We start from the raw sequence: 19,134 nt of genomic DNA, 5'->3' as shown, positions 1-19,134 counted from the left end.
TAACCTTTCCCTGTAGGGGTATATTTTCTGGAGCCCCAAAGCTCTTGGGTCTTCTCTTGGATGCTGCCTCTGACAGTACAGAGGTCCCTGTGAAGGAAGCTCTCAACCAGAGCACCTGGCTGCTAGAGAAATGGAGATTTCCAGCGCTCTCTCTCTTTTTTTTTTTTTTTTTTCTTCTTTCCCCTGTCTTTATTTAGTGCTTGGGACTGAACCCAGGGATGCTCTACCATTGAGCCACATCCCCAGTCCCTTTTTAATGTTTTGAGACAGGGTCTCACAAGTTGCTTAGTGCCTCCCTGAGCTGCTGAGGCTGGCCCTTGTACTTGGGATCCTCCTGCCAATCTCCTGAGCTGCTGGGGTGACAGGTGTGTGCCACTGCTCCTGGCTCAAGCTCCAGGGTACAGGCTACAGGATGAGCAGCCTCATGCAGAGCATACATAGCCTTCAGATTTTCTGTGGATATGAAAAATGATTGTTCATTGCAGTGTAGAAGAGATGGATTGATTAAATGGTATTGGTACCCTAGCTCACTGGAAAAACTTGACCTGTACTTTGTACACTAATGGAAACCTAAAATATTAAGGATTGGAGTGTAATATGTTAAAGTACAAGAAAGATGTAGAATAATATTTCTTTCTGTACCCTTGGTTTGAGTCAGCATTACACATAACCTAGAAGCTGACATTAGGCTGTACAAAATTTATGAGGTGAGAGAACTAATGTTTGCCATGTATATAACAAAAGGTCATTCCCTGACTCAAAGCACCGGTACAAATTGGTAATGGCAACATCTGCAACTTAGGACCATGAGAAGCTCATTCAAGTAATGTATGTGCTTTCCACCAACAGACTAATCTTAAATAATAGAAGAATGATAGTTCCGGTATAGGTGAGTGCATGGGAAGTAGGAAGTCCACTGTTCGTTATGCGTACATACTACTCAAATCAGTATTTCTCAGAAACAAAAGTGTACAAGCAGAGAAAACATACAATGGCCAAAAAAATCAATGGTAAACTATTAGAGACAACGCCTGAGTGCCCATCACTTAGCGTATGAAATTTCATGATGTATTCATTCAGTAGAATCTATGCAGCTGTTGGAAAATAGATGAAAATGCACATATAGACATGAAAGAGCTACGTGAAAACGACACCGAGAGGACATCGCGCGGTACAGTACGAACTCGGCATCGGAAACACAATGCGGCGCTGAAGGCGCCTTCTCGGTGCAGTGTCCCTTGCCTCCGTCGCATCTTTTCAGCTGAGTAACTGGCCATGCTCTACCACGTGGTTCCGAAGGACCTGGCCAATCACATTCTTTCGGGAGTTGGAAAGGCAGTTGGCACTGCTCTCTCCTTTTCATTCTTTGGTACTGGGAATTTTGAATCCAGGGATGCTGCACCACTGAGCTGCGCTTTCTTGTATTTTGAGGCAGTGCCTAAGTTGCTGAGGCTGGCCTGGAATTTGAGATCCTCTGGCCTCAGCCTCCCGAGTTGTCACCGTACGTGGCTCTCTTTTGGTATCTCAGGAAGGCAAAACTGCACCAAGTTGATTAAAGAGCTAATCTGTTTTCATTTTCTATTTGAGAATGGGGCAGCGGGTCAAAAAGGAGTGTCGTGGAGAGCTGAGGCGAGGAGTGGGTCGGGCTTACACGAGGAAAGGGCGGGGACAGCAGACCCCAGTGGGCCAGAGGTCCGGTCACTTTCTCCGTGAAGGGCAAAGCTCAGGGCACGTCCCAGGACTGCCAGCCTGGCCTGTGTCTGCACCTGGCCCTCCCGCTCGCTCCTGACGGACGGCCCGGCCCCGGCGGCCTCCGGGAGAGGTCTTCAGCAGCCTGGGCTCCGGGCTCCTCTGCATCTCGGTGGTTCACACCGGTCCTATCAAGGAGCCGTCCTCCAGTCCAGCCCGCCGGCACCGCAGCCGATCCGCCCTCCTTCCGCAGCTCCCTCCCGCCGGCCCTGCCGCCCCCCCCCCCCCCAATTCCGGCCCCTCACGTCCCGGTCCCTGCGCCCACCGCGCCCCGCCCGCTTGTCACGGGACCCGCGGAGGCCTCTGGGAGACCGGGGAGCGCCCTGCGGCCTCGGCTCCGCTCAGATTCGCCCGGCCGCGCGCGGGCTTCTGGGAGGTGTAGTCCGGCCTTGTCCGCGCAGGCGCACCGCGGCCTGGAGGGCCTAGCGGGTGCGGTCATTGTCCTGGCACGTTTCGCAGGTGAGTCCACCCTCTACGTGGCCGAGGCGATCCGCCCCCGGAGAGGACAGACTTGGGGATAGGGCGTCTATGCGGGGAGAGGGACGAGTATGCAGGAGAGGGCGTGCACGCGGCGAGGAGCTGCTTGCGGGGAGAGGGCGTGCACGCGGCGAGGGGGCGTGTACGCGGCGAGGGGGTGTGTACGCGGCCGGGGGCGGGGGCGGGCGAGTGTGGGGACTGGGGAAGGAGTAGAGACCGGAGAGAGCGTGTTTGTTCGAGGGTCTGCAGTGTCTCAGTGCAGGTCTGCTTGGGGGACTGGGTGGCCCTGCCTTTGTGTGTGCGCCAAGGTCCTTCATACACAAACGCTTCATCAGAGTCCTTGTCTCTGTGGGAGGACGTTTCCGCTGGTACCCTGGGCCCGAGTCTCTGGTGTGATCTCTGTCCATGGTGTCTGCGCTGTCCTCTGGGTGTCCACCTGTGTCTAGCTTTTCCTTCTGTGTCTGGGGGAGCGGGAGTGTCGCCTGAGTGTTTCTGGGTGTGAGTGCCTGTCTGAGTGGGTGCACACGTGCAGGTGCGTGTGCTCCTTCCACGGTGAGTGTGCCAGCCCGTGGGCGCCTGAGCCGGGGGCCTAGAGAGCCACTGCCTCCCGCCCACTTCTCCTAGTCCGCTCCCGGCCTCCCCCTACTGTCCCTGGACTGGAGGGGCGGGTCCTGGGCGTGCAGCGGGTGTGTGAAGGACCCGGCGGGGCAGCAGCTTCTCCCTCTGCCTCCCAGGGGCGTGCATGGAGGGCCGCTCGCTCTTCTCCCACAGGAGTGCTCTCTCCGGAGTGTGTTGAGCTGGTGTCGGTCTGGGCACTTTTCCAGGGCCCCCTTTCCCTTTCTGCTCAGCTGAGACAGGCTACAGGGTTTCCCTAAGGGAGGCTCCCTTTGAAACTGGGAAGGAAGGAAATACCAGGAAGCTCAGGGGAAGAAGGGGAATGGGGAGCCGCTGAGTGCAGCTCGTGGAAGCCGCACCCAGTGCCACCTCACCCGCTGCGCTCCTGGCCACCGTGCTCCTAGGGCTACTTTATGACTTCTGGGACTTTCTGTTCATGGGCAGCTTGCGCCATCAAAAAAAAATCAAGTTATATTTTGTGATTTCATGATTATACAGACAAGTATAGTTCAGGTTGCCTTAGATTAACCTTTTTTTCTTATGATTTTAAAATAAATCAGACTTTTCCCAGGCCCTGCAGGTATTATGGGACCCTGCTGTGTGTGGACAGGTTAAGTAGACTGTGGTCACTGCCATAGTCCAGCCAAAGGAACCAGTGTGGTGACTCAGTGCCAGGGTGAGTGCTAGAGATCATTGCCCCAGAATTTAATTTAAAAATTAAATTCTGTTAAAAAATTCACGATGGGATGCTAAGGTTGCTGCACCCAGGGGCACAACTCAGAGGAATAGAAAGAAAAAAATAATTAGCAGCCCCCCGCCCCCATTTCCATTCCACACCTCGAGGTACCAGCCTGGCCTTGCCCAGCACTTCTGGAAAACTGGGCACCACTTAGTAAAACCATGAACACATGGACAGGAACAAGACTGACTTCTGCTCTCCAGAAGTGACCTAAAGTGACATTTATGTGACCTGTTCCTGTGGTCACGGGGCTCATTGGTTTCCAGTCCCCCACCTGCTCCCAGTGCAGGGTGGAGCCAGGGCTTCACGTGATAGGCAGGGCTCCCCCGCCTCTTATTTTATCCCAGTCTCTAGTCGCCCAGACTAGAGCTTGAGATCCTCCTGCCTCAGCCACTTTCTGCTTCCTGCTTGGCTTTCAGGACAGCGCCCTTCTAGGTGCACTACCTGTCCCCCTAGTCACTCATCAGGCTCGCAGCTCTCTCTCTCTCTCTCTCTCTCTCTCTCTTTCTTTGCGCTTTACCTCTGAGGCACACCCCGGCCCTTTTTAAAGATGGACACAATATCTTTTCTTTATTCATCTTTATGTGGTGCTGAGGATTGAAGCCAGCGCCTCACATGTGTGAGGCAAGTGCTTTGCCGCTGAGCTATAACCCCAGCCCTTCCTTTTAAATTTTTTGAGACAGGGTCTCACTAAGTTTCTGAGGCCGTCCTCACATTTGCTATCTTCCTGCGTCACCTCCTAAGGCCCTGAGATTAAGGTGCGTGCCACTGGGCCTGGCACGTCCAGGGTTTCTGTTGGTTGAGGTGGTTTTACATTTTGTTTTGTTCCTGGCTCTGGGAGCAGTGCACTTGGTGTATTCCGTGTGTGACTTCTCATAGCTGTGGCAGATCCCAGGATTGTGTCCTGCCCACTCACCTTCTGGAAAGAGGGTGAGGACCCCCACCCCTTCAGCAGCCTGTGGGGAGTCTCACTTCCTGGTCCCATGCCCCATAAGAGGTAGCTTTATTCTTGAGTCAGCGCTGTATTGGGGCATCTCCGATGTCCTAGATTTCTGAGATACCATCCAAAACTGCTAATCCTCTGCTCCCCCGGGGACTTCTGTCTGGGGAGGAAGACAGGTGACCCTCCAAAGGTGGCACTGATGGTGTAATGAAGTGTGCCGGGGGAAGACCCGAGTGCACTGTGGCTGCAGGGCTCAGGGCCTGGAGCGCCTTCTCCAGGTGACCTCTGAGCTGACCTGAGGCTCTGGGTGGGAAGAGAACCCTGCAGAGGCAGAGGCCATTCCTACACCCGGGGGAATGCCTGGTTCTCAGCTCTGCCCTTGCCATGACAAGGCCTGGCTTGGTGCTGTGGCTCCTTTTGTCTCAGGGGTTCTTGCCCTGGAAGCTGGTTTAGAAGTGCTGACGCTGGACTGGGGGGCTCTTCTGAGCAGAGCACTTGCCCGGCATGTGTGAGGCCCTGGTCCAAGCCCAGTACCCCCGACAGGATGAATGCTGCTTCTGGCCCCCAAGTGGCACCTTTCAGGCTCCAGGCTGGCCAGGAGTCCATGCTGAGTAATGACATTTTGATAAACTCCCAGTGATTTTGGAGTTTTGAGAGATGGCAGTTGCTGAAGGTCCATGGTGGAGGGGGACTGGGCTTTCCCAGGTGATCTCCAGGTTGTAGATGTTCAGGGCAGCCCGGCTCTCCTGGGCCTGCGGGTGTTGCCCTGACCTGTGCCAGCTGTCCTGGGCCTGCGGGTGTTGCCCTGACCTGTGCCAGCTGTCCTGGGCCTGCGGGTGTTGCCCTGACCTGTGCCAGCTGTCCTGGGCCTGCGGGTGTTGCCCTGACCTGTGCCAGCTGTCCTGGGCCTGCGGGTGTTGCCCTGACCTGTGCCAGCTGTCCTGGGCCTCAGTGTTGCCCTGACCTGTGCCAGCTGTCCTGGGCCTCAGTGTTGCCCTGACCTGCGCCAGCTGTCCTGGGCCTCAGTGTTGCCCTGACCTGTGCCAGCTGTCCTGGGCCTGCGGGTGTTGCCCTGACCTGTGCCAGCTGTCCTGGGCCTGCGGGTGTTGCCCTGACCTGTGCCAGCTCTCCTGGGCCTCAGTGTTGCCCTGACCTGTGCCAGCTGTCCTGGGCCTGCGGGTGTTGCCCTGACCTGTGCCAGCTGTCCTGGGCCTCAGTGTTGCCCTGACCTGTGCCAGCTGTCCTGGGCCTCAGCGTTGCCCTGACCTGTGCCAGCTGTCCTGGGCCTCAGCGTTGCCCTGACCTGCGCCAGCTGTCCTGGGCCTCAGTATTGCCCTGACCTGTGCCAGCTGTCCTGGGCCTGTGGGTGTTGCCCTGACCTGTGCCAGCTGTCCTGGGCCTGCGGGTGTTGCCCTGACCTGTGCCAGCTCTCCTGGGCCTCAGTATTGCCCTGACCTGTGCCAGCTGTCCTGGGCCTGCGGGTGTTGCCCTGACCTGCGCCAGCTGTCCTGGGCCTCAGTGTTGCCCTGACCTGTGCCAGCTGTCCTGGGCCTCAGTGTTGCCCTGACCTGTGCCAGCTGTCCTGGGCCTCAGTGTTGCCCTGACCTGTGCCAGCTGTCCTGGGCCTCAGTGTTGCCCTGACCTGTGCCAGCTGTCCTGGGCCTCAGTGTTGCCCTGACCTGTGCCAGCTGTCCTGGGCCTCAGTATTGCCCTGACATGTGCCAGCTGTCCTGGGCCTGGGTGTTGCCCTGACCTGCGCCAGCTGTCCTGGGCCTGTGGGTGTTGCCCTGACCTGCGCCAGCTGTCCTGGGCCTGTGGGTGTTGCCCTGACCTGTGCCAGCTGTCCTGGGCCTGTGGGTGTTGCCCTGACCTGTGCCAGCTGTCCTGGGCCTGTGGGTGTTGCCCTGACCTGTGCCAGCTGTCCTGGGCCTGGGTGTTGCCCTGACCTGTGCCAGCTCTCCTGGGCCTCAGTGTTGCCCTGACCTGCGCCAGCTGTCCTGGGCCTGCGGGTGTTGCCCTGACCTGTGCCAGCTGTCCTGGGCCTGCGGGTGTTGCCCTGACCTGTGCCAGCTGTCCTGGGCCTGCGGGTGTTGCCCTGACCTGTGCCAGCTGTCCTGGGCCTGCGGGTGTTGCCCTGACCTGTGCCAGCTGTCCTGGGCCTGCGGGTGTTGCCCTGACCTGCGCCAGCTGTCCTGGGCCTCAGTGTTGCCCTGACCTGTGCCAGCTGTCCTGGGCCTGCGGGTGTTGCCCTGACCTGTGCCAGCTGTCCTGGGCCTGCGGGTGTTGCCCTGACCTGTGCCAGCTGTCCTGGGCCTGTGGGTGTTGCCCTGACCTGCGCCAGCTGTCCTGGGCCTCAGTGTTGCCCTGACCTGCGCCAGCTGTCCTGGGCCTCAGTGTTGCCCTGACCTGTGCCAGCTGTCCTGGGCCTGCGGGTGTTGCCCTGACCTGTGCCAGCTGTCCTGGGCCTGCGGGTGTTGCCCTGACCTGTGCCAGCTGTCCTATTTCTTCAGCTTCATTTAAATCAGTCCCTGATTCTTCTTCCTACATCAACAGTTTTCAGTGGCCCCCTGGACTGGTGTGAGCAGAAGCTGAGTGTGCTGTGAACAGGGAGGCGCAGACCAAATGGCCGGCCAGGTGACTGACTAGGTGGAAAGTCCTGCCTGGGTTCGGGGTCGGGGCCTGGGCCCTGGTTTCCTTTTGTCCTAAGGGAGCTCAGGGAAGGGGAGGTGATGACCCAGGCTGTGGCCACTGGCCCTTTCTGTGCATGTGGAACCTGCCTCTGAGGGCCCTGGACAGCCCCATGAGGTCTGCCCTTGGGAACAAACATGGCTCACGCCCATAGTAAGGACAGCAGCATAAGGTCTGGGAGCACCCAAGGGGCTGGGGCTGGGCAGGGCAGCCGGAGGCAGTGGGAGGAGCCAGGGGTCCTGCTCCCCCAGAAGGCTGCGTGTGGTAGAGCAGCCTGTGAGGTGCATCTGGGAGGCCATGGGCTACTGTTAAGCCCGTGGACCCCGACGTACTCCGCCCACTCCAGTCCTGGCTCCCATCTGGGGCAGAGGCTTGGCTCGCTTGGCCTCCGTTCCCCCCTCTGTGAAGTGGGTGGGTAGTAGTGCCCACTTCCAGGCAGACAGGGCTTCCATGAGATCATGTGTGGAGTGCCTTGCATGCAGCAAGCCCCCTCAACACGGGCCCTGTGTGTGTCCTCCTGTGTGTCCTTGTGAGGGCCAGGCCTGACCTCTCACCTGGTCTGTCCCCCACATCCACAGCTCTGTTGGTCCCTCAGGACCGTCCTCTTCCCCTGATGATCGTGTCCCGGTGGAGAGATGGCTGCTCAGCTGCCGACTGATGTACCGCCGGTGAGTCATGTCACCCCTGCCCTCCTTTCAGAAGCCTCGGGCCCGGGGCACGGGGCTCTTGCTTCCCCATGAGCCTCCACCCACACAGACCCCTCCAGGGCCCTCGTCCCCAGCTGTCTCCTGGGGGCTGTGTGTGCCTTGGTAAGGAGGGCATGCCCTCGTCTGGCACCCTCCAGGGCTGGGGGCCAGCCCTGCAGGACAGGGCAGTGCCGAAGTGGCCTGGCCTGCCCTTGGGCTCCCAGGTGGGCCCCTGGTGAGTGGTGGCTTAAACACATTATGCTGAATAACACGGGCCTGGGTGAGGTGCTGCTGGGCGTGTGGCCTTTAGAAGTGGACGTGCAGCCCTAAATGTCCATTGTGGGCGTCCACCTGTGCTGTGACAGGACACACACCTGTGGAAGCAGGCACACCCCATCTAGGAGGTGGGGGGACCTCCAGTGAGAAGGAGGAGGATATGGGGGGCCACGTGGGGTCTTCAGTCCCAGCCACGATGCTTTATCTTTAGCTGGGTGGGGGTGTGTGGCTGTTGGATTTTTTTCCCCATAAACTTACTTTTAGACCAGAAATAGTTTGTAATAGAAGTAGATGGCATATAAGTACTCCGCCCAGAGCACTGGGCGTCAGGATGCGGGTGCTGAGGCCACACGGTCCACGCACAGGCCTCTGTCCGGGAGGAGCCCGTGGGCGCTGGAGTTGAGCCGAGATCTTCCTTCCTGGAGGAGCGCTGTAAAGGCCGAGCGAGTGTTGGCTCTGCTGCTCAATCTCGAGGGTTGTTTTGATCCAATTTTATGCCGCGAGGATTCCCCGGCCTTTGAACCTGTGTCTTGTTTGCTGCAGCAAGCGTGTGCGCCGGTGCGCCTGGCCCTCCTCTTTCCCATAGTGCATGGGTGTGCTCTAGTTGTGTGCAGCAGTGGGGCCCAGGGTTTCCCCGTCCGCCTCTCCTCCCTCCCCCAGTCCCTTTTCTCTGCTCTGCTGATCACCCTTCATTTTTCGTAAGATCCTCCCCACTTTCTTTTCCGTTTTCCTCTCTAGCTGACATGTATGAGAGGAAACATATGATCTTTGACCTGGGTTTATTTCACTCAACATGATGGTCTCCAGTTTCATCCATTTTTCCTGCAAATGACATAATTTCATCCTTCTTTATGGCTGAGTAAAACTACATTGTGTGTCGGGGCTGGGGTTGTGACTCAGTGGTAGAGCACTTGTCTCGCATGCGTGAGGCCCTGGGTTCGATCCTTAGCACCACATAAGAATAAATAAATAAAAATAAACACATTGTGTCTCTCTACAACTAAAAAAGAAGAAAACTCCATTGTGTATAAATCCCTCATTTTCTTTATCCATTCACCTGTTGATGGACACCTAGGCTGGTTCCATATTTTGACTGCTGTGAATTGTGCTGCATAAACATGGGTGTGCGTGTTTGCTGTAGTAAGAGTGTTGTAGCTGGTCATATGGTGGCTGCACGTCTGGTCTTTTGAGGAGCCTCTATACTGATTTCCATAGTCGTCGTGCTAATTTATAACCCAGCTTTGTAAAAGTGTTCCTTTTTCTCCACACCCTCTCCAGCATTTACCACTGCTTCTATTCTTGATGACTGCCATTCTAACTGGAGTCACATGAAATTTCATTGTAGTTTTGATTTGTGTTTTCTTAATTGATAATGATGTTGAACTTTATATATATACACACATATATATATATATATTTGTTGGCCATTTGTATTTCTTCTTTTGATAAGTGTTTGTTTAATTCATTTGCCTATTTTTTCTGGTGTTGAGTTTTTTGGGTTTTTATAATTCTGGATATTAATCCTCCATCAGAAGAGTAGTTAGTAAAGATTTTCTGCCGCAGTCTGGCTGGGCACAAATCACGAGCCACTCAAGCAGGAACAAACTATATTTCCGAACTCCCACAGCACTCCATGCACACTCCCCGGGAACTCTCCCGAACACCACCCACATGGCTCCTCCAGGAACACACCACACACCAACCGAACTCCCCACCGGAACTTCACCAACCAACGTGAACTTTCCAGGAATCCCCGGGAGAGCTGCGCCCAAGGCAGCAGGGGCCACTCTATTGACACAGCTTAACTTAATTATCATCGCCTTAATGGCTCCCTCTCAACCATTACTTCTGGCAAAAAGTTATGGTTCTCAACAATTTTCTTCCATTCTGTAGGTCTTTCTTCGAATTCTTAATTGTTTCCTTTGTTGTGCAGAAGTTTTTAAATTTGATGCCATTCCATTTATTAACTCTTGATATTATTTCCTGAGCTTTGAGTCCTATGGAGAAAGTCATTGCCTGTTGAAGTGTTGACCCTATTTTTTTTTCCAAAAATTTCATGGTTTCTGGCCTAATTTCTAGGTCTTCAATCCATTTTGAGTTGATTTTTGTGCAGGCTGAGAGATAAGACTTTTATCTCATTCTTTTACCTAGGGATAGCCACTTCCCAGCACCATTGGTTAGAATGTGTGTTTCTGGTGTCTTCATCACGGATCAGATGGCTGAGTCTGTCTCTGGGTCTTCTGTCTGTTCCTCTGGTGTGTGCATCTGTTTTTATATCACTATGATGCAGTTTTTGTTACTGTAGCTCTGTCGTGATGACTCTAGTATTGCTGGGTTTTTGTTTGTTTGTTTATAATTGCTTTATTCTGGATCTTTCATTCTTCCAAATTAATTTTTGTAGTTCTCTGAAGAATGTTTTTGGTACTTTGATGGGATTGCATTGATCTGTGTGTTGTTCTTGGTAGTATGGCCATTTTAACAAAATTAATCCTGCCTGTCCATGAACATGGGAGGGCTTTCTCCATCTTCAAAGTCTTCTATTTCATTCTTCAGTCTTCTATAATTTTCATTGTAGAGGTTCTTCCACCTCCTTAGGTAGATTGATTCCTAGTTATTTTTTTTATGAGGCTATTGTGAATGGAATTGTTTTCCTGATTTCTTTATCAGCAGACTCATTATTAGTGTATTCATTATTTTTGATTCTATTGATTTTGCAACCAGCTACTTGGCTGAATTTGTTTATTAGCTCCAGCAGTCTTCTGGTAGAGTTTTTTTTAGATCTTCTGAGTATAGGATCATCTTATCTGCAATGACAGTTTGACTTATTCCTTCCCTATTTTTTACCCTTTTTATTTCCTTCTCTTGCCTAATTGCTCTGGCTAGCATTTCTAATGCTATGTGGAATAGGAATGGTGAGTAGACAGCTTGTCTTGTTCCAGGTTCTAAAGGGGATACTTTTAAGTTTTTACTCATTCACTATTATGTTGGCCTTTATGATGTTGAGATAGGTTCCTTTTATGCCTCATTTTTTTTAGTTTTTTTTTTTTATCATGAATGAGTACTGAATTTTTTCAGAGGCTTTCACTGCATCTGTTGAGATGATTAAGTGATTTTTATCCTGCTATTTATGTGATGAATCACATTTACTTACTTGCATGTTTTTTGAAATATGTTTTTAGTTGTAGATGGACACAATATCTTTATTTTATTTATTTTTATGAGGTGTTGAGAATAGAACCCAAGGCCTCACATGTGCGAGGCGAGTGTTCGACCACTGAGCCCCGGCCCCAGCCCTTGATTTGCATAGTAAACCACCCTGTATCCCTGGGAAAAGTCCACCTTGGTCATGATGCACATCTTCTTCATAAGTTGTTGAACACAATTTGCCAAGTTTTATTAAGGATTTTTTGGGTCTGATTTCATCGGGGATTTTTGATCTGTAGTCTTCTTTCCTTGATATGTCCTACTGGCTTGGTATTTGGCTTCGTGGAATGAATTCTAAGTGTCCCATCCCTCTCTCTGTCATGGAATAATTTGAGGAGCATTGGCGTTTAGCTCTTCTTTAAAGGACTGATAGAATTCAGCCGAGAATCCACCTGCTCCTGGGCTTTTCTTTGTCAGAAGACTTTTCATGATTGCTTCTGTCTCGTTCCTAGCTATCGGCCTACATGTGGTTTCCATGTTCTCTTGGTTCAATTGTGGCAGGTCATATCTGTCTAGAAGTATATCTGTTTTTTCTAGGTTTTCCAATTCACTGAAGTATACACTTTAAAAATAGTCCTTGATTATCCTATGATGTCTGTGGTGATCTCTCCTTTTCACCTCTGATTTCATTAGTTTGGGGTCTTCTCTTTTGTGCAGTGTGGCTAAGGGCTTCTCAATTTTATCTTTTCAAAGAATCAACTTTTTGTTTCATTGATTCTTAAAAATTGTATTTTTTAATTCTCGATTTCATTGACTTCAGCTCTGATCTATTTTCTTCCTTACACTGGTCTTGGAATTGGTTTTCCTCTTGTTTTTCAAGGGCCTTGAGAGGAGGCGTCATCAGATCGTTGACCTCGGATCTCTCTGATCCCCCAGGTAGGCTGTGGGTCTCTCTGATCCCCCAGGTAGGCTGTGGGTCTCTCTGATCTCCTAGGTCTCTCTGATCCCCCAGGTAGGCTGTGGGTCTCTCTGATCCCCCAGGTAGGCTGTGGGTCTCTCTGATCCCCCAGGTAGGCTGTGGGTCTCTCTGATCCCCCAGGTAGGCTGTGGGTCTCTCTGATCCCCCAGGTAGGCTGTGGGTCTCTCTGATCTCCTAGGTCTCTCTGATCCCCCAGGTAGGCTGTGGGTCTCTCTGATCTCCTAGGTCTCTCTGATCCCCCAGGTAGGCTGTGGGTCTCTCTGATCCCCCAGGTAGGCTGTGGGTCTCTCTGATCTCCTAGGTCTCTCTGATCCCCCAGGTAGGCTGTGGGTCTCTCTGATCTCCTAGGTCTCTCTGATCCCCCAGGTAGGCTGTGGGTCTCTCTGATCTCCTAGGTCTCTCTGATCCCCCAGGTAGGCTGTGGGTCTCTCTGATCCCCCAGGTAGGCTGTGGGTCTCTCTGATCCCCCAGGTAGGCTGTGGGTCTCTCTGATCCCCCAGGTAGGCTGTGGGTCTCTCTGATCCCCCAGGTAGGCTGTGGGTCTCTCTGATCCCCCAGGTAGGCTGTGGGTCTCTCTGATCCCCCAGGTAGGCTGTGGGTCTCTCTGATCCCCCAGGTAGGCTGTGGGTCTCTCTGATCCCCCAGGTAGGCTGTGGGTCTCTCTGATCCCCCAGGTAGGCTGTGGGTCTCTCTGATCCCCCAGGTAGGCTGTGGGTCTCTCTGATCTCCTAGGTCTCTCTGATCCCCCAGGTAGGCTGTGGGTCTCTCTGATCCCCCAGGTAGGCTGTGGGTCTCTCTGATCCCCCAGGTAGGCTGTGGGTCTCTCTGATCTCCTAGGTCTCTCTGATCCCCCAGGTAGGCTGTGGGTCTCTCTGATCTCCTAGGTCTCTCTGATCCCCCAGGTAGGCTGTGGGTCTCTCTGATCCCCCAGGTAGGCTGTGGGTCTCTCTGATCTCCTAGGTCTCTCTGATCCCCCAGGTAGGCTGTGGGTCTCTCTGATCTCCCAGGTCTCTCTGATCCCCCAGGTAGGCTGTGGGTCTCTCTGATCCCCCAGGTAGGCTGTGGGTCTCTCTGATCTCCTAGGTCTCTCTGATCCCCCAGGTAGGCTGTGGATCTCTCTGTTCTCCCAGGTAGGCTGTGGGTCTCTCTGATCTCCTAGGTCTCTCTGATCCCCCAGGTAGGCTGTTTCTCGTGGCTGTAGACTTGGCTCTTAGAGCTGTCCTCACAGTGACACAGAGTCGGGTCGCTGTTCTCATTTCATTCTAAGAATTTTCACATTTCTCCTGTGATTTCTTCTATCACCCGTTCATCCAGAAGAGTATGGTCCAGACTCCGCACGCTTACTTAGTTTCTATGGGGTTTTGGTGTTGATTTATAATCAGATGCAAGAAATTGTATCAGTTTTTGTGTGTTTGCTAAGAGTTGCTTTATGGACTAAAATATGGTTTATTTTGGAGAAAGTTCCATGAGCTGCTGAGAAGAAAGTGTATTAGCTTTTGTTGGATGAAATATTCTCTAGAGTCTGTTATCGCCATTTGAGACTCGGATGAGTCTTCACTGAGTTTAGATAGGTCTGGGTGAGAGAGGTGTGTTGAAATCACCCAGGATTATTGTATGTTGGGTCTGTCTGAGTCTTTAATTTGAATGTTATCTGTTTTCTATACTTAGGTGCACCAGTGTTTGGGGCATAGATATCTACTATTGTCATGTCTTCTGCTGGTGTTGATCCCTTTACCGCTGTCAGGTGACCTTCTGTGTGTCTCTGGTCTTGCTGTGCAGTCTGCTTTGTGAGATCCCAGGGCAGCTGCTCTGCCTACTTGGGGGCTGCATTTGCTTGGGATGTGAACTTGTGCCTTTCGTCTTCAGCCTGTGAGGCCTGTGCCTGGAAGGGGCATCTCTTCAGTCCACACAGAGTGGGTCTGGTTTTTGATCCATCCTGCCAGCCTGTGTCTTTGGATTGGATAGTTGAGACCATTTTCACTTATTATTATAGAGAGGTTTTGTTTTTTTTAACTAATTGTTGCTATTTTGTTTTATTTCCAGTGTTTCATTTGGTCCCATTTCTCATTTGCCAGATGGGTGCAGTCCCAGGGTGGGGCGGCTGCAGCGTTCTGTGGGTGCACCTCTGGTGGGTGGGCCTAGGGCTGGTCAGGCCTCAGGGCTTGCTGGGTGGTGACTGCTCTGAGAGCCGAGGTCAGGACACCCTAGGGCCTGGCACTTGCCACCCTCTGCTGGGAGTCTGGGTCTCAGGAGTCTCCCTGGGATCCCACTCATGAGGCAGGGGGCCACTCCCCCACCCACTTGCTGCCCAGCCTTCCCCAGGCTCCGTCCCTGAGTGTGTTCATGCTGGGCGTTCATATTCCTGACCCGCTTCGGCTGGTCACATGAGCAGCCAGACTCGAAGGAGAAGCGGGTGGGCTACCCGAGTGTCTCTGACGTGGGTCCCCTGGGTGCCATCTTCTCTGTGCCTGTTTCATGCACATCCTGCTAGCCATACCCTGGCCCCATGGCAGGTGCCTGCGGGGCCAGCATGGTGGAGTTTGCTGTGACCTCGGCTCCGCAGCAGCCCTCTGCAGCCAGTCAGGAAACACACTGCACTTTTCACGCGTGGCCTCTGCCTCAACAAGTTCAGGCTGCTTTTCCGGAGGGTCCGTGGTGATGGGTGCTGCTGCCCCTGCAGCAGCCACTTGGCCCCCGGGCCTTCTTTCCTGCTCTTTGTTTAGTGCACCTGAATTTCTGAGTCCCTGGGAGGCTCTCTGTGCTGAGTGTCGGGGACTCCCTCTCTGAGCTCCCTGTTGAGAAGCAGCACTGCACAGGATCCTGAGCCAGGGGGCAGCTGGGAGTGCTGCCCTCCTGCAGCTGCCCTCCGAGTCCTCTGGCTGCCTCCCAATCACACACATGAACAGATCATGGAAGGAAGTTGCCAGAGGAAAGGAGATACATGATCATTAGTAAATACATGATCATATGGTAGAAAATCCATAAGAAAACGCGTAGGAGATGAAATTCACCCTGGAGACCCCCCGCAGAGGAGCACTCCGCAGTGTTCAGGTCGGTCTCTTTCTCCCTGGACACTCACGTTGTTTTGCAAAAATAACGACGACCCTGGCTAAGCAATCTTGTATTCTGCTTTTTAATCAAAGACTCCATCCTGGTGTTTCTTCTCCATGTTGTTTAAAACTCCTCTGTGACATCTGTGAGTGTCGACATGGGTCTCTGCGTGGTGTCCCTGGTTCCCCATGCTTCCCTTGTTGAACACATGCTGGTCTCCCGCGTTCTGGTCACCGCTGTGGTCGAGGGACACAGGCGGGTCCACTCTTCCCGGGTCTTAGATGATGTCTTTCGGAGCGTCTCCTGAGAAGGAGCCGTGGCTGAGCAGGCCTGTCGGTGTAGCTGTCCAGGTGTGTTGGGGCAGGTGAGTCCCCACGGGTGAGTACACACTGTCTGTGTGTGACCGGTGCTGGATGCAGAAGACACGTGGACAAAGGGATAGATGGATTTAAGAGATAGTGGTGCCCTGGAGCATGATAGGTGACATATGGTGACACCGGACCTCTTTCCAGGTGGCAGTGTTTGAATCATTGCTGGGCTTAATTCTTAGAAAATGTTTATTAGCCATTTCTTTTATTATTTGTCTACTTTTAATTTTTAAAAATCCAACTTTTAAGTACTTTGTATTTTAAAATTTTAAAAAACCGCTGTCTGTTTGGCCCTTCCTGTAGCAGGTGGCCCACATCTTGTGCTCCCTGGCCTGCAGGAACCTCGTGTCCCTAGACAGGAGAAGTGTGTGTGTGTGCTCACAAGAGCACGTAATGCATAGACACCGTGGCGGCTGCTCCTCCAGGTTCGCTTTTTCTCACTCACTTAATTTGTTCGTTTCACTTTATTTCTGGTTGCAAAAGCATTTTGTGTCGGAGGTCGAGGCCATCCTGGCCTGCAGGGCCTCCATGGTGCTCAGCCCGTGCAAGGCCTCGCCGCCCACAGGTCAGCAGCAGCGGCATCTTGTCCTGCCTGCTGCTTGTCCCCTGAGTACTCCGCGTGGCTGCTGGCTCCGGCCACAGCTCGTTCTGCTGTAGGAACGTGTGCGTGGACTCACTCCTGAGCCCGGCTTGCTGCATCTTCACCTAGGGCTTGCCCTCACCTGCCGCCAAGTGCGTGCTTCGCCAGTTCTGGTAAACTCACCGTTGTGGCACCATCGCCACTATCGGTTTTAGGTCATTTATCGCCTCCAAAAGACCATGTGGTCTTTAGCCCTGCTCCTGTTCTGCCTGTGAACCCGGCCCGTGGCTACCACGGTTCGCCTTTGTCTCCATAGACTGCGTCTCGGATCCATGAAGTCATGCAATAGGAGCTCTTCTGTGACTTTTTTTTTCCACTTAGCAAAATACTGATGGGGTGTGTCCCTGAGGACACGTGTGCTCCTTCCACGCAGCTGTGATACTCCAGTGCACACCCATGTCCGCCCACGCGGCCTGTCTCCACCTGTTGGCTTTATGGACCAGTTGACCCAGAACTGAAACTCCAGCACTGGACACTACCTCCCGGGCCCCCACCCCCGCCCGAGACCGGCTGCCCTCCGTCCTCCCTCACAGTGGAATTCTGCAGTTCTGGTGCTTTGGTGGCGGCAGATCTGACGTGGTACATTGTCCTCGAGGCCCACCGTGCTGTAGCGGGGCTCAGGTCTTCTGTAAGGCCGCCTCGGGTTCCACCTGGACGGATCTGGCTGAGGTTCCACAGGATGCTTCCACCTCTGGGCTTGCGAGCAGAGCTGTGAGAGCACAGTTGCAGGCACAGGGTGTCCCCTGAGGTCCAGAGTCAGGTCCTGCCACCCTCCTGCCGAGACCTTCCGGGAAGGAGGGGAAGGGGCTGGCTGGGCTGAGGAGAGGAGAGCGCCGAGGCTCAGGGCAGCAGGTGAGATGAAGGAGCAGGCGGGGCAGGGTTGGGGTCCCGTCAGGATGGGGACGTTGTACCTGGACACTCCCAAGTTTTCCCATCCGCCCTCTTGCTGGTTCCCGAGAGGCATTAGGATCCAGGCTCTGGATCCAGCCCTGGATTTCCATGCCTGGTGTCCACTAGCTGCCGTGTGACCAGAGGAGCGGCTGTTTTAGTCAGCTTTTTTGCTGCTGGGACCAAAAGACCTGAGAAAAACAATCAGAGGAGGAAGAGTTTATTTGGGGGCTCACAATTTCAGAGTCTTTCAGTGCATAGATGGCCACCTCTGTTCCCTGGACCTGAGGTGAGGCAGAACATCAGGGCAGAGTGTGTGTGCGGGAGGGCGCCTGAGGACATGGCACCAGGAAGCAGAGAGAGCTCTCCTCTCCATGACAAGATAAAGGCCCCAAGGCACAGCCCCCAGGACCACCTCCTCCAGCCACAGCCCGGCCACCTCCAGTTACCACAGCTAACCCCGCCAGGGGACTGATGCACGGTCAGGTGGGCAGCTCACGACCCAGCGTTTCCCCCCACACTGCCCGCGGGGGCGCCTCACATCTAAACCACGCAGGGTCTGCCCCTCTGTGCCGGATGCCCTCTGCACCTGCCAGCTCCCTGCAGCGCCTGCTCCTGGCAGGGCCCAGCGGGCCGTGTGGGAACCAGAAGTGCTGGGGCAGGCAGGAAGGGGCTGGGAGAGGTCACTGAGAGGTGACAGGCCGCCGTGGCTGTCTTGTGGCCTGCTCTGAATTAGTGAGTGGGTCAGCACGGGAAGTGCTGTGTCCATCTACCGGGTGGCTGTACAGGGCCATCAGGAGCTGTCCTCCCACCCCGGAGACTGACGCCCTGGCAAGTTGCCCACAGGACTCCACCCTTCTGAAGGTGGGGGAGTGGTCTGCCCTGGCACTGTCCCTGTGGCTGGGTGGCATGCGTTGGCACACAGCTGCCATCTTGGCTGGGTTCTGCATGCCTGCCTTCTCACCTCTTACAGGGACATGGTCATGACCGGCCAGGGCTACTGCTGCAGGGTGACCTTGTCGTGACTGATCACTTCCCCAGCCACCCTGTGTCTCAGTCTGGTCAGGGCCCTGGGAGTCAGGATGTGCCCTTACAAATGTTTGGGGCACAGCACTTGATCTGACCCATGACACCGCCCAGAAGTGCTGGCACTGAGCAGCTGGGAGGAAGTGAGGGCCACTGCTCTGTGACCCTTCTGTCACCGTCTGCTGCTCCGCTGTGGTGTGGTCTCATGGTTCACGCCTGTGCCTCAAGGACTGCTCCCCACCCCAGCCACCTGACCACCTGCTAGGGCCCAGCTCTGGCTCCATGGACCCTCTTCCAGAAGCCCCCCAGCTCTCCAGACTGTGCGCAGCCTCACCCTAAGCCACCCTTAGGAGGTGCTTCAGAGCTCTGCTCAGCCCCTGTGGCCGCATCTCCAGACCCTGGTACCCGCCCCGCAGGAGGCACTAGAGCCTCCTCCCTGTCTGCTCCTGACTTCACAGACGTCCCTGAATCCGGCCGGGGTTTCCGGCCACACCCCAGACCTGTGAGGAGGGCCTGGCGGTGCGCGGTGCCGTCTGCTCTGCAGGAGTCAGTGGCAGCAGCTGGAGCCTGCCCAGAGGACCTGCACAGGGATGTCACGCTGGAGAACTACAGGACCCTGGTCTCTCTGGGTAAGGGTGGTACTACGGCATCACCAGCAGCCCATAACAGGACCACAAAGACACAGGAAAAGGATCCTGCCAGGAAAAGTGTGGGGCTGCTAGAAGGTGCAGCTGAGGAGCTGGCACAGAGGGTACGTTCCTGGTCCTGTCATGGCTTGAGGATCAAAGTAAGGTTGGTAGGTGACATGAGGATGATTTCTTCACATGTATAACCAAGGAGTCATGATCCATCAACAACCCCTGGG

The 19,134-nt window shown here is 54.3% G+C and overlaps 1 protein-coding gene across 1 annotated transcript in view; it reads left to right on the top strand.

Annotated features, from left to right (window-relative positions):
• LOC143383466 (uncharacterized) overlaps positions 1–19,134 on the top strand; it is a 37,677-nt gene that overhangs the window by 14,153 nt on the left and 4,390 nt on the right. The window contains exon 8 of the mRNA XM_076838072.2: positions 5,037–5,042. Within this exon, the coding sequence (XP_076694187.2) occupies positions 5,037–5,042 (6 nt within the window). The remainder of the gene's footprint in view (positions 1–5,036; positions 5,043–19,134) is intronic.

The sequence above is a fragment of the Callospermophilus lateralis genome, chromosome 18 (genome assembly GCF_048772815.1).
Source record: "Callospermophilus lateralis isolate mCalLat2 chromosome 18, mCalLat2.hap1, whole genome shotgun sequence".
Lineage (NCBI taxonomy): Eukaryota > Metazoa > Chordata > Mammalia > Rodentia > Sciuridae > Callospermophilus > Callospermophilus lateralis.
This window is presented reverse-complemented; position numbering and strand designations above follow the sequence as displayed.